The following is a 14,459-nucleotide window of genomic DNA, read 5'->3' as shown; positions in this document are numbered from 1 at the left end:
TTTATTGGTAATTTTTTTGCATGTTGCTACTAAATAATTAGTGATGTCAATGGTGTAAATACATTTTAAATTACAAATTTGTCTTTACATTTTATACATGGCTAATTTTACAAACAACTTCATGATCAGTTTGTCCAACTTACACTTGCTGAGCAAAAAGCTGACAATAAATACTTCCTTCTGAAGAATGCTTTTGGTAGAACGCTATTTTTACAATTTTATGTGGAGAAGTTACTGGTGATACTGCTGAATGCATTCTGTTTTCCTCATAGGTAATTTGGCTATGTGGGACTGTCTGATCTTCAACTAGCCTACTTAGTACTAGTTTTATCTACCATCGTTAAAGTTGACTAATACAAATATGCAGTGTAAGTTCAGGTAGATTGTGTGTACTTTTAAAAAACCTCTGCATTTTGTTACCTAATAAATTTTTTCCTCTTACTTTCATTGTTCATTTAAGTGATAAGCAGTCAGATGTTTTCAAGGATCCTCTTTAGTAAGTATTACTCCTCTCTTACTTCTCAGCTTTATTGCTGCTTTACAGAACTAGTCTGATTATTATCAGTGGAATGCAACCACTGTTTGTTAACTAAGTTAACTGCATTAAGGTAAAATGCCATTTTTAACACTGAGTACCTTTGTCCCAGCATGGCTCTTTTACTTGTCTCGGAACACATTCTGCACAAATTAGGCAGAACAGTCCGGTTTTAGAGCAACTGTTTGGAGTGTTTTAGAATTCCTTTGCAAGTGTGATCCAAGTTTGGGAAATGCAGTCTCAAGTGAGACCCCTCACTTTTCAAGGGCAACTCACCCACAGGAACAGTTCTGAATTCTGCAGCCACAGAGCAAGTCAGTGTGACACCCAACAGCAGCAGTCCCTGTGGTTACAAAGGCTGCATTACTTCTCCACAGCTTCCTTCAGCTCTGAGTAAAATCAGAGCAGCTCTTCCCAGCCAGGGCAGGCTCTGGTTGGAGAGGATACCCAAAGTATGGTGGAGACACCAGAAATCCTGATGGCTGGGTCAGGTGGACTGTATGGGCTGTCTGGAAGCAGCCAGACGTGTATGGTGGAGGTGAGGATGCCACAAGGCACCCTGGCTCTGCCCGGGGGAAGGAGAACCTGCGAACCGAGCTGCCGGTTGAACTGGAACTTGTCGCTGTGCTGGACTGCCTGGATGGCGTCCTGAAGCTTGTGGAGGCCAAAATCATGGGAAGAGTCTCGGTCTGATAGCTCCGCAGAGAAAATCGTATTGGCTGTGAGGGTTGTTTAGGTCTTAAACACGTGCAACAGTAAATTGCCACCAGCGAGCCCACGATAATGAAGGCAATAAATATTGATCCAACAATGAGGAATGGAACGTAGATTGGTTCTGGAAGAAGAAATAAGAAGAAAAGACATGCAAATTAGCCCACTTAAGTAACAGGTCTTCTATGTAGAAATAAACTCCACAGCATTTATGAAGGCTCACATCATTTCAGTCCCAATAACATACCAACCTGCTCAGAAGACAGAGAACCATTATCTCTGAAACAAAATCAGTTTAAACCCTGTAGGTTCCAGTAAAAGTTTCTTTCTGATGACAGTTTTAATAGTTACCAAAGGTAAAAGGCATCTACATTATGTTCGCTGGTTCTTGTTAGGTATAGCTCAAGAATCTCACTCCTCTCCCCCTCCGTCATCCCCCAAATCACCGGGACTGTCCAGTGTAACAGTTTGAATCTGCAGGCGAAACTCAAATGCTGCAGATGCTGGAAATCGCTTCCTTTCCCAAGGTGGAAGGTGGAAGTTAAGCGCAGAATGTTTGACTTGGGAAACCAGTCTCGGTATGCCGTGACGGATTTCTTTTGTTTGGGAAACTGACGGCCACTCGCACGGTGGGGCTGTGCGTGCAGAGCACCGGGGCCCGCTCACACCTCCGGGAGCAGCGAAGTTAGAGACACAGCAGAATTTCCCGATGCGAACTTAAAATACAAGTGCTTCTTCCAGTCAGGAGGGATCCTGCTGCGGGTGCTCTCGGGAGCGCGGAACTGCGGCCCCCGGCACCCCGGGCTCCCGCTCTGTCCCGGGGCGGGGCCGCTCCGCGGCCCCGGCGCCACCGCGGAGCGCACCTGGAGCCGCGCCCGCCTCCAGCCCACCCGCCGGGACGGGACAGGGACCCCGCAGCCGCCGCAGCACCGGGGCTGCACCGGGCTCGGCCGGGGGGATGCTCCGCGGGGACCGTATCCCGCCCACCTCGGGACCCGCGGCCGGGCACTCACGAGCGGTGACTCCCGGCTCCGAGGGTTCCCGGTCGTTGGTGCAGCCGCCCTGCTCCAGGCGAGCCTCGGCGGCGGCGCAGCAGTAGCGCAGAGCGCAGGAGCCGCAGCAGATGGTGGCGGCCGCCGTGTCGAAGCCCTCGGGGCACTGGAAGCCCTCGTGGTAGCCCCCCTGCCCGTCCACCCAGCCGTGGCAGTACTCGCCGCCGCCGGGCTGGCCCCCGCCGCCGCCGCCCAGCAGCCCCAGCAGGAGGCAGCGCAGCAGCAGCCGCGGCAGCGCCCGCCGCCTCCCCGCCATCTCCCGCCGCCTCCGCCCGCCCGCCCCGACGGGGCGCGCAGGGGGCGGCCCCGGGTGCGGAGCGGAGCGGAGCGGGGCCTCCTGAGCCGCGTCCGGGGGCTGGGGGGCAGCTCCCACAACACACACACCCTCAGACACCCTCACGCACACACGCACGTAGCCTCACGCAGCCATCACACTCACACACCCTCAGGCACCCTCACACACGTAAACACACACACGACCCTCACATTCACACACACCCCCACACACCCTCACTCACTCTCACACACACTCTCACACACTCACACACACTCTCACACACTCTCTCACACACACACTCTCACACTCTCACACACGGCCCCCCAGCCGCGCCCCTCCCTCACCTGCCCGGCCCCGCCGCCTCCTGCTCCCCCGAGCATCTCCCGCACCTCGCTGGCCCCGGGCCCTGCGGCCGGTCGTCGGTCGGACGGGGCCGGTCGCGCAGGGTGTGAGGCTGCGGCCAGATCAGGGTTTGCTTTCCGAGGGCTTCTTCCTCTCGGCAGGCTGTGCCCGGCCTCTGCGAGAAAAGGGCTGAGCGGGAGTGCGGGCATCTCCCGTCCCACGCCCCCGATCGTGCCCCTGACTCCCGGCCGACACGAAGCAGAAGGATCTCTGCACTGACAATTTATTACAGCGGCCCTGCGCTTCTAGGGGTTAAAAAACCAAGTACAGCGTATGATTTATTACGAGGACTTTTTGCTTTTTAACCTGTTTCCCTTCCTCTCAGTACTTTTTATGTGCAAAGATACAACAGCATATTCCCGGAAGATTTATAGCCTCTTTTAGTCAAACACCAGGCCTGTCACCTCTGTTTTCCATAGGGAGAGAATGAGTGTGGGGCTAAAGAGGAGGAACACATCTGTTCATATAAGAATCAAATCCTTTTTCTGCTGGAAGAATAATAGCAAGTCACCAAGCAAAAACCACAAAAGGAACTGCTTATTCATTTATTCTTGAAGGAAAAAAAAAAAACAAAAAAAAAACATTTTAAATTAACTGAGCAGATTTAGACTTCTGGTTCAAGCAAAGAAGCATTTCTTTAAATGATGTCTCCCCTGTGTGCTATCTAAGAGGCACTCTTGCTCGAATGGTGAAAGTGCTTATGAAACTTATATTAAAGCTGTGCTGGATGAAAGTATGCATTTTTCCTGCATCTGAAACTTCCTGACACCATTTACCGCTGGAGTATGAATATGTATATCAGAGTCTGACCACTTGTCCAACAATTTGAATGCCCGTGTCACTAATTTCCAAAGTTGGCAAGTTTAGTCAAACAAAAGGAACAAAGTGTGCTGTGTACCAGCAATAAAACTGTGCACTCAGAACCATCTATCAAGACATTAGACTTCTGGCCAGCTCCTAAATACAGTCCACAAGCACTATATTTGTGTGTTTTTTTCTTTTAATGAATCTATTCTATTTTTTTTCCCTCTGACCCTTTCTTCCCTGTTTTGATTTCTGTATGTACAACCAGTACCATCAAATCGGAAAAGAAAATTTTTTAAATTGCATACATGAAAAATATTTTTCATGGCTATTTAACAGATACAGCTATAGAAATAACAAAACTGGATATAAAAGAAAAACAAATAGATTTTGAAAGTGAAAATATTTCAATATACAGTGACATTCTGTCCTCCTTTCCATTTTCATTTTGAAATGATGATGTGAATTGAATTTTTACCAGCTGTCCTGACTACAAATTCCTAGTTTTTATAAGCCAATGTTAAATATTAATAGAGTTTTGCATTTACTTCACCGTGGTTTTAGAGCAAACATAACCTTCATGGAATGTTTTAAAATGTATGACTTTTAAAGGCCTAATCCAACTTCCAGGAAGGTCAAAAGGAATCTCTGTGTTGACCAGGACGAGGCTTTGGAGCAGGAATTCAGTAAGGTCTTCATGGTGCATTTAGCTGTCTCAGGTGCAGAGGAAAGACAGACAACAGAGCTGTCCTCTCAAGTTTGCAGAAAATCCCCTTTTGGGTCAATGAGTAAATATCTCACAGCTCATACATTGATTTTGTTAATTAATTCATCAGCTTCAAAAAAAAAAAAAGTGGTCTGAAAAAAGCCTTCTGATATATATAGATATTTCAGATCTTAAGATACCATAGGAACTGCAGCGACAGAGTTCTGGATGGGGCAACTGAGGAGGCTCCCATTAGACATTAGGAAGACTTTGACCTGGTTTTATTTCTCCTTGTTTGTTCCATCTCTAGTGCTTGGATTCTTGAAAATGTCCATCTTTGTGTTCCTTTAGGTAGAGGTTATTCTCTTCTCCCCTCTGGTTATGGCAGCTATACAGGGTCTCCTGCAAATGGGCACAATTAAACTTTTCTTTATTTGAATCCCAAATTTCTCCATCCTGCAGGAAAATTCTTTTAAGAGTTTCTTAGGAATGGGTTTGCAACTGTGTGTGGTTGGTTTACTTTTGTGTGGCTAAATGGCATTTCAATCATACAAGTGGATTTTTCTCCCTTGTGCCAAATAAGTCAGGACTGATCCTGCAAACACTGCCAAACTGGAAAACTTTGATGATACATGAGTTTTTCTATATACTGCTGACGTCCTAAATGACTTCTTTGGTCTTTTTCCTTTCTCTGAAATATTGACACAGCTTGCAGAATTGTAATGTGTCTGTAGTGGAGGTGAACTGGATTGTTCTGACCTAGACAGAAAAAACCTTTGTTCTGCTCCCTTTTTTGTGAAGGTACAGTTTGACATGCTAGCAGATTAATTTGCATTGATTTTTGCCATTTGCTTTAAACTAAATCCACAAATAATTTAGAATACAGGGAAAAACTATCATGCAAGCTGCTGCTGAGCATCCTACATCTGTAGTTTGAGGACATTAGATCAAGTAGCTTGATTTTAGACTATTTTTTTGCTGGTTGATGTTCCTGCAAACTACCAGTGCTGACTTTACTTATTATTTATTCCCAGCCAAAACTTTCCAGGTGATGTGTCATAAACTTAATTACATCACATTAATTTTGAATGAGAGACACTGTTTTTAAAAGCTCATATAGTTCTGATTGTTGTTGTTTATAAAGCTCAGTATTAAAATTAATGAAGATGAGATCAGTCATATAACAGGGAGAGAAGATACTTAATTGTATTTTAAGGTGTTATTATTCACCGGGCTTTTTTTTCTGTCTCCACAGCAAACCTACAGGGAGAACACATTATAGTACTCCTCATCTGCTTCTGTGCAAGATCAAACGATGTTTCTTAAATGATTTCTGAAATCATTGGCTCCCTGCATACAGTAATTACCTCCTACTGCCAAAAAAAATCAATTGCAAAGACATATATTAAAATCTTCTTAAACATATTCATATTTCCTAATAATATTTTTGCTACATACCATTCTCTGGATTTAAGCTTTTTTTCTTGGTCTTTTTTTTCCCCTGATTTCGCTGTTACGCTTTTGGCATTCTTTCAGATTATAAAGCAAACTAGTGACCATGAAGCTCTAGCAAGAGAGTAAATCCTAATATAATTTCAGGCAGGGACTACCAATGTAAGCAAAGTCTCAGTAGTTTGGCTTAACTACTAGCGTCCAAGCAGAGACAAAATCTCCCAAACATTCCTAAATAATATCAGAGTTCTGTCTTGACTAGGGCAATGGCAGAGAGGCTCAGCTCATATCCTTCTTGATGCTCATATCTTGCAGGATCAGTCATTTCACCCCAGCTCTTCATTAAATTTTGTCTTGGATTTAGAAGAGTAAAAACGGCCAAATTGAGGTACCAGATTCTAAAAGCACCCTGATGGAAACAGATTTCCCTTTAAAAATAAAATCGAAATATTTTGCCACCTAGACTGCAAGCCCTTGAGCTACGAGATTTGCTTCATGATGCATATAAAGACTGTTGAATAAAATCCTGTGTGCTACCCTCCAAAATTATATCCTTATTCTTGGCTGGTTGTGAGAATGCCCTTCCCACAGCTGCTTTACTGGGAGAGGCACCTGCCAGGCCACAAACATCGCTGTCACCTTCCAGGCTACACACATGTCCCAGACTGGAAGAGCTGGCAGGAGGGCTGGGAGATGCCCCAGAATCAGCCCCACATCCCAAGGAGGCTCCAGCTGTGTCTCTGCTCCTCCTCTGGCTGCAGAGTCTCATCCTATTGCTTATATTGGTGAATTAAAACAGGCCATGAAGCCCATAAAGTGCATTTTGGTTGACTGAATCAAGGGGAAATATGGTGCTTTTCTTTCTTTTTCCTTGCTTCATTTTCAGTATTCTTTTGTACTTCTCTGGTTTGGGTTGGAGGCTGCAGCTCTGACAGCCAATCTTTTATGATTTATTCCTGGGATTTGACCAGCACTGCATGGTTTTCCACCCCAGTCAGGAATATCACCATGTTTTCTAAAGTCTCTCAGGAATATTTGAGGGGTAAGGTTACATAAGCCAGCTGTTACAGGCAGCACCACAGGTAACCATTGAGAAAGCTGGTTACAGCTTGTGGAGAAAAACATAGAAGTCAGGTTATCTCAGCCATGTCACGACTGTCAAAGTAAGTGAGACTAATCATAAGAGCCTTAGGGCTCACTCAAGAAGCAGAACATTTGATTACTGGTATCTTGATCCATGTGTACACATGTCACCGTAATGGTTCCTTATCTGAAGTCTGTAGCACTGCTAGGTAGAGGAGCTAGGAACAGACCTCAGGAGTCATCATTCTCCTCCTAAGACACCAGGAGTAGAAGATATTTTTAGGCCAGCAATGCAGCTGACCCTATTTGAGGAACATATTATCCCAGCCATCCCACCTACCCTTTAGAAGATCACTCTTGCCTTACTTTTGAGCTCTACAGGGACCATGTCCTGAAAGATGATTTGGTTTTGGTTACATTCAGTAAGGCAGGTGTGCTGAATGTATCTCCTCTGTACAACTACAGCAGTGCTCTCTGTCTCCTCATCCAGGGGGACGCAGAGCTGTTAGAAGGAGAAAAGCAGGGACAGATGTCTAGAATAGATAGGATTTTCTGATCTTACATGATCTGCAATTACCCTTTCTTCTCTCCAGCTGTGGCTAAAAATAGCCTGTCTTATGGCTACCAAGCAAGGTTTTCTGAAGAACTGTTTAATTTACTTTTAAACCAGAAGTTCTAGTGCTTTGGAATTCAGAAACAAATTCACCAAGCAACAATTCTTGATTCCACAAAAAACCTCAGTATGTAATTACACCAACCACTAATAGAGCAAGAGTTAATAAAGTCCAAAATAAAAAGTAAAAAATAAAATATAAAAGTGACTGGTTTTTTGTATTTCTAATAGCTGTTTTCAAAGCACTGAATATGGGAAAATGTTTTGACAGCCAAAAAAACATTGAATAATGGCCACATTTTGACCACTGTTTCACCTGAAAACTATTAATCAATTGTGATTTGACACAGAGCTCTTTCTCTGTAACTTGCTGAGAAAAAAATGAGTTATTGCAGGTAAATAACTATACTTCCTAATAATCTTAACTGCTGCAGTCATTTCTAAACAGCACCAAGCTTACCGGCTAGAGGTGGAAAGCTCAGTTTACTATTGCCAGGCAATTCCCTTATTCCCCAAACAGTCATATTAATGAATAGTGCAACAGAAAGGTCAGAGGAGAGAGATAGCATCAGACCTGCTTTGCTCTGTAGCAGAGTGTGCATTTCTTTTTCCTTGACACGGAATTAATGACCAAAAAAGGGCAAAAAGATGTGAGAAAATATGACATTTGAGTGTAGAAAAGTGTAGAAAGAATATGTGTTTACCAGGAAATGCAAACAACTGAGTTGGTTTTTTTGTTTGTTTTTTTTTTTTTACTCAAACCAGGAAAAAAAAAACAAAAAAGAACATTCAAAAAGAAAAACTGAATACATACCAATGTTTCTTCTTTTTTTTCCAAAATAAATAGTGCTGCATATGAGGGCCATGTTTCAATCCTTAACTGAGTGCCTAATAAACATATGCCTAAGTTAAAAATATGCATTTTCCTTTTTCTGTTATTATTAAATTAAAGCATGAGAGTAACTGACAAATAATGTGCAAAGAAATTTCCAAATGGACACATTATGGAGTACCTTTAAGTAGAATACATCCTTTAAAGAACTAAGGGAGAAGTTGTTTTGTAGGATATATTAATATCTAGCATTAGTGGTTTGCTTCTTACACATGAAAGTTGTACACAAATAACTCATAGGCAATGGAGCTTCTGGATTTAAAAATGTCATTCCTTTGTAGCACTAAACCTGGTAAACTAAACTGCTCCCTTACACTTAAATCAGCAATCAAAGAGATAATTTTATTAAATATTTTAATAGTGCAAACAGGAAATTTTAAAAATGTTTATATTGCTGCTGCTGCAAATTTATTTATAATCCTCAGGCTACATTGCACCCATCTGAGGACCACCCATCCAGGTTTGTGTTGATATCATTGCATGTTTATAACAGATAGTTGTAGGGTTTTCCACTCATTGAATTTATCCTGTCTGCAGAATGGCCTCTTAACACTTTCTACAAAGAGCAGATTTCCCAGAGAAGCTAAGACATTTTAGGTCTGAAGAAATTAGCATTTGGTGATATAAATTAGTTCTATATTTGTGACAATCTAATCAGTAAATGACAGATTAGGTGAGATTAAAGACTGAGACCCATATTCTTTGTTCTGATTGCAGGTGGGTAGGATTTAAGCAAGATCTCTGCCTCAACTCCCACATCTTGGGGCAAGTCAGGGACTGGGTCACCTTGGCACCATTTTGAGTAGTTGCAGAGTTGCTGAGCTCAAGTGTTTGTTGCTCTTGGTATGTTTCATTTCCAGATCCTGAGAAGGTGGGTCCTGCCACTCACCTATTCCAGTCTCGTTTCTGTGGCCATCCAGAACTGTTTCAGGAGAGGTAAGAAGCCCTGCACAGTGCCACCTCCCCAAGCAGTGAGCAGGCTGGTAGGCACAGGCTGTCTGGCTGAGCAAGACATGCACAGAGGAAATATTTTGGGATCCTGTGCTGAAGTGCATCATCCTAAATTTTATCCGAACAAGATTTATGTGCCAGAAAGTGGCCTTATCTAGTGAGACCAATATATAGTAATTTTAAACTTTGGATCAGTAATAATTGGGGACTGGCTTTAACTCAAAGCCTAGAGCAGGCACATTAATACTGCTTAAAAATACTTTGCTGGTGATTTTTGATGGTAGCTGAACATTAATCACATGTCTTCACTGGGCTGTCCTTTTCTCTGGAATAATACTGTGGACCAAAAGTCCTGTTAAGTGTCTAAATAGAAGTCTGAATGTTCCTCTCTAAATGATATTACCCTGCATTTGCAGGCACAGCATTTCTTTTGCCTTTGTGTTGCTATGATGGTTTAACCCCAGCTGTAGTTCAGCGTCTTGCAGCCACTCCTTCATACTGTTCTCAGCCCAAATCCCAAACACAGCCCTATGCTGGCTACTCAGGAGAACTTAACTCTTCCCCAGCCAAAACAGCATGGTTACCCACTCACCTGATTCACTCAAGTCTTGTCACAATTCTCCAAACGTGGCTTCTCTGTTTGAATAGGAAAGATCCCATGAGACAACCAAACAAGCTGGTGACTTGCAAACTGGCTGCTGCCATCACCACAACTGGGATGCAGTGGTGCCAGGCAGAGCCTGCATTTGTGTCCCACCACAGTTCTACATGGAGAAACCTCTTCAGTCAGCAACCTCTTCACCTCCCTTGCCTTAGCTGGAGGTGATGACATGACAGGCTCCTTCCCATGGCCTCTTCCTTCACACGAACAGCTGCCAGGAGTTAGCCTTTGCCCTGCACCCTGAAGGTGCCTACAAGATGGGCTGCCTCGAAGTGTCCCCTGGCACAATGTCTGGGAGCAATTCTTCTGTCACTGCTGTTTAATGAGTAGTGGCTTTCAAACACTGTCTGCTCCCTGAGGGGTCTGGACCTCTTGCACCTCCATCTTTGTGAGCAAATGCAGTAACTATCAGTGGGTGGTAACTCAGGGTCACTAACACAAGCCTCATCTTGAGAAGGATTGAATTGGTTTGCAGCAGTTAATCAACCAGAGAAGATTTTAACTGGACAACTTCTAGCAGGCAGCCACTATTGAGATGTATATCCATCACATCTGATACACACTCTGCTTATCTGTGCTGCAATGAAGAGCAAAACATTTTCACAGCAACTTAGTGCCTTGTTAGGGGCTCCTGGGTGAGCCTGGGAGTGACTTCTGCTCAAGCCAGACAGACCCATGCATACTTTATCTTTTCCTATCTTGTTCTCCACACCAATTTTCCTTCTTGGGAGATAAAACTTTTGGGAGAAGAAAAAAAGCTGTATCTCATGTTCACCTACATGCTTAGTTGTAAATATCAGGTGCCAGGTGAAACTCAGCTTTAAGGAACAAAATTCAGCTCAAACCCTCCTGGCTGGCATCAACTGTACTTCAGTGACATTTGGGAAAAAAGCAGATATATGATGGTCAAGTGTTCTTGTAGCCCAAAAGGACAAAACCATCCTGGGCTGCATCAAAAGCAGCGTGGCCAGTAGGGCAAGGGAGATGATTCTGTTACTCTGCTCTGTTATTATGAGTGCTGTGTGAAGCTCTGGGCCCCACAGCATCAGAAAGATATGGACCTGTTGGAACAAGTCCAGAGGAGAGCTACAAAGATGATCAGAGGGATAGAGCTCCATGAGGACAGGCTGAGAGAGCTGGGGTTGTTCAGCCTAGGGAAGAGGAGGCTCCAGGGACACCATGTAGCAGCTTCCAGTACCTAAAGGGGGCCTGCAAGAGAGCTGGAGAGAGACTTTTTACACAAGCAAATGGTGATAGGACAAGGGGCAAAAGTTTTAACCTAAACAAGGAGAGGTTTAAGTTATCTATTCAGAATAAATTCTCTACTGTGGGCATGGTGAGGCACTGGAACAGGTTGCCCGGAGAAGCTGTGGATGCCCCATCCCTGGAAAGGTTCAAGGTCAGCTTGGACAGGGTTTTAAGGAACCCAGTCTAATGAAAAGTTCCCCTGCCTGTGGCAGGGGGTTTGGAATGAGATTACCTTTATAGTCCTTTCCAACCCAACACACTTTATGATTCTATGATTCTCTGACACAAACAGCAGGGTCCGCACAAGCTCATTTCACCCTTTGCAGTTTAGAGCATTACCACCATGTAGGAATCAATGCAATTGTGAAGCCTGATTGTTACTCAAGGGAAAATTGTGAAGGAAAACATGTACAGGCTATACTCTGCAATGTAGGAGACTAAAAATTACTAAAACTTTAAAGAACTATGAGAAGATTCATAAAATATTTTGGTGAACACATCAGTTGTTTTGGAGATCAGTAATGTTGACTTAAAATATTTAGCTTTTGAATTTGACTTAAAGTATTCGTGTAGACTGAATATGGTCATGTGCTTGGGGAATTAACAACTTTATTTCTAAGTTATTCTGAGTTCTTTATTATATGCAACAGCCTGAGGAAATTTTCTTTTGCTTATCTATATTTCAGTCTCTTTGCTTAGATTTCTTCTGGGATCTGACCTATAAAAACAACTGGATTTATGATACTCTGAAGTTTACAGCAAACACTTAACAAATACTCCTATTTCAGATATGAAATTTATAGTGTTTAAATACAGTCTTCAATGTTATCATTTTCGGTGTTTACTGAATGAAGTAGTTTTCCAGCAAATGTCGAGAAAGTGGCTAATATGTAAATATACCACAGAAAGTAACTGCACACTGCCATCTACAGAGCAGTCCAGTGATATGGCAGGAACAGTTTATTGCCAGGAGACATGAGAGAGGGTATTCATAACCAAAAAATGTCATGGCTTTTCCTCTTCTGGCAGCAGTTTTTGTTAGTGCAGAGCATGTGTTGCAAAAGAGGCATTGTGATACAGACTGTGCATGACTGTTGTGTGAGGAATGAGAAATGGCACAGAGTGTGGAGAGTAATTATTTCTCTGAATGATGTTCATGATATCAAGGTTGGGTTTGGAACAGTCAGGGGAAACCATGCAAGAGGGCAGGAGGAGGGCAAGTCCCGTTCTCGGTGGGAGAGCTCCAGTGGGGATTCCATGCTGCAGACATCCCTGCAGCCCAGTTTGTGCAGGGTGTTCCAAGAGCACCATGTCAGATCCCAGCTCTGGTGGATGTTCCATGCAGCAGTCTCTCCCTCCTCACTCCTGACCTGTATCTGCCTCTCTCCAGTTGCCTCTCTCCTCCCTGCCAGTTGCTGTTACTGCCCAGTGCTTGCATTTCCCAAGAGCTGGAAGGATGGGTAATGAGTGCAGGACAGTCTTGGACCCACCCTCCAGTTCAATTCATCCACCCAGCAAGGCTGCAAGCACCTGCTCAGGCACAGCCAGCGGTTCTCTTCACAACTGTCCTTTTCAAGAAGCTTTTGAATGACACTAGGCAGATAAAAGAAGTTGGGAACTATTGTGTAAGGCAAAAGCAGCCCTAGAGGAAGAACCAGGAACATGGCTTTTGCTTTTACCACCCACTTCTGTGGGCCTTGCGGACCTCCAGCAGCCACAGGTTATCCCTTGAAAATCCCCAGCACTCAACAGAGCATGCTTTGCTCAGAGCCTGGTTTTGAGCCCTTTGCTGCTGGGTGGCTAAGGACTAGAGCATCCCACTCGTGTTTATCACTTTATAACTGAGGTTGTTGGTACATCTCCTGTAGTAATCAACCACTACAGTTTAGACTGAGGTCAGTGGAGCAAGCTAATATGTGCAAGTACACTGCCTATCACAACTGATCCAACAGCTGGGTTTGATAGCTGGCATGTCTATGTAAATCTTTGACAACAGTAATAGTCAGTAGCCTCAGCCCTAAATTACTGTTAATCCTATTATAAAAACCCAGTCTGACTTAGCTGAACCATTAGCCTCCCTCTCAGAAGAAAAGTTAACACTTTTTGTACAGACTGCTTGTAGTCCCCTGTATTACCCATGTTTGGCTTCCTTCAAGGAGCTTATCTCGTCCTGAATTGATGATGAATTATTACAAACTTTCTTTGGACATCTTACTTCAGACTTTTGGCTCAGGGGCCTAGAAATTTCTTCAGTGACAGATTGTTGACTTCAGCCTCAATTAATGATCACTTTTTATCAGGTTAGTTCTAATGTTTGGTTTCTAACTTTTGGTTGCATAGTCTAAACATTTCCAAACTACAGCTAGATAACTTTAAATTAAAATGTTTTGATTTTGATACTGACTTCATGCCGTCCTGGCTAAGTGAGAATATTTTATTTTTCTATCACTTTGATTAATAAACCTGTTGCAAATCCTGTGCTTTAGAGTACGAAGGAGTGAAAAAAATAAAATGCCATGTAGATTAACTTAGTTAAGACCTAATCTTACACTTCCATGAGAAGGTTTTGTTTGTTTTAATTGTTCAGAAGCTAATGCACTTTCTAGTAAAATTTTCATAATTTTTCAATTACGAATAATTGCATTTCTCTGCAGCCACGTATTTGTCTTTTTCTTAGCATAAACCTTTGTTCTACTGATCACATGCTGTATGGTTAAACATCATTCTACTACACAAGCACTTCAGAGTCGAATTTAAGTATCAGAAAATTATTCTGCAAGAGTCTCTGCTAGCAAATTGCAGATCTTTACCACCAACAGTTAAGATAGGATAAAAAATCATGTCTTCACATGAAACACTGGTAGTTCTGCCATCAATACCCAGTCCTCAGGCATTCTCAGCTGTGGATGCTAGATCAGCCACAGATTTCATAATGGCCTGCTCCCACACCCTCCATCAAATACCCCTTAGGAATTAAAAACATACTACAGAAAATCAGTCTTTAGCCCAGTAAGAAGAAAAATGCTCAGGTTCACTGTTACTAATAATACAGCTCATTTTGTCATATTGGTT

General features: G+C 43.2%; 1 protein-coding gene across 1 annotated transcript; it reads right to left on the bottom strand.

The window, feature by feature from the left end:
• Positions 1 to 918: 918 nt before the first annotated feature.
• On the bottom strand, positions 919 to 2,554 carry SHISA3 (shisa family member 3). The gene is made up of 2 exons (XM_062492739.1): positions 2,260 to 2,554; positions 919 to 1,370 (listed from the first exon to the last, which is right to left on the bottom strand). The coding sequence occupies exons 1-2, from the start codon at positions 2,552 to 2,554 to the stop codon at positions 919 to 921; spliced, it is 747 nt and encodes a 248-aa protein (XP_062348723.1).
• Positions 2,555 to 14,459: the final 11,905 nt, after the last annotated feature.

The sequence above is a fragment of the Cinclus cinclus genome, chromosome 5 (assembly GCF_963662255.1).
Source record: "Cinclus cinclus chromosome 5, bCinCin1.1, whole genome shotgun sequence".
Lineage (NCBI taxonomy): Eukaryota > Metazoa > Chordata > Aves > Passeriformes > Cinclidae > Cinclus > Cinclus cinclus.
This window is presented reverse-complemented; position numbering and strand designations above follow the sequence as displayed.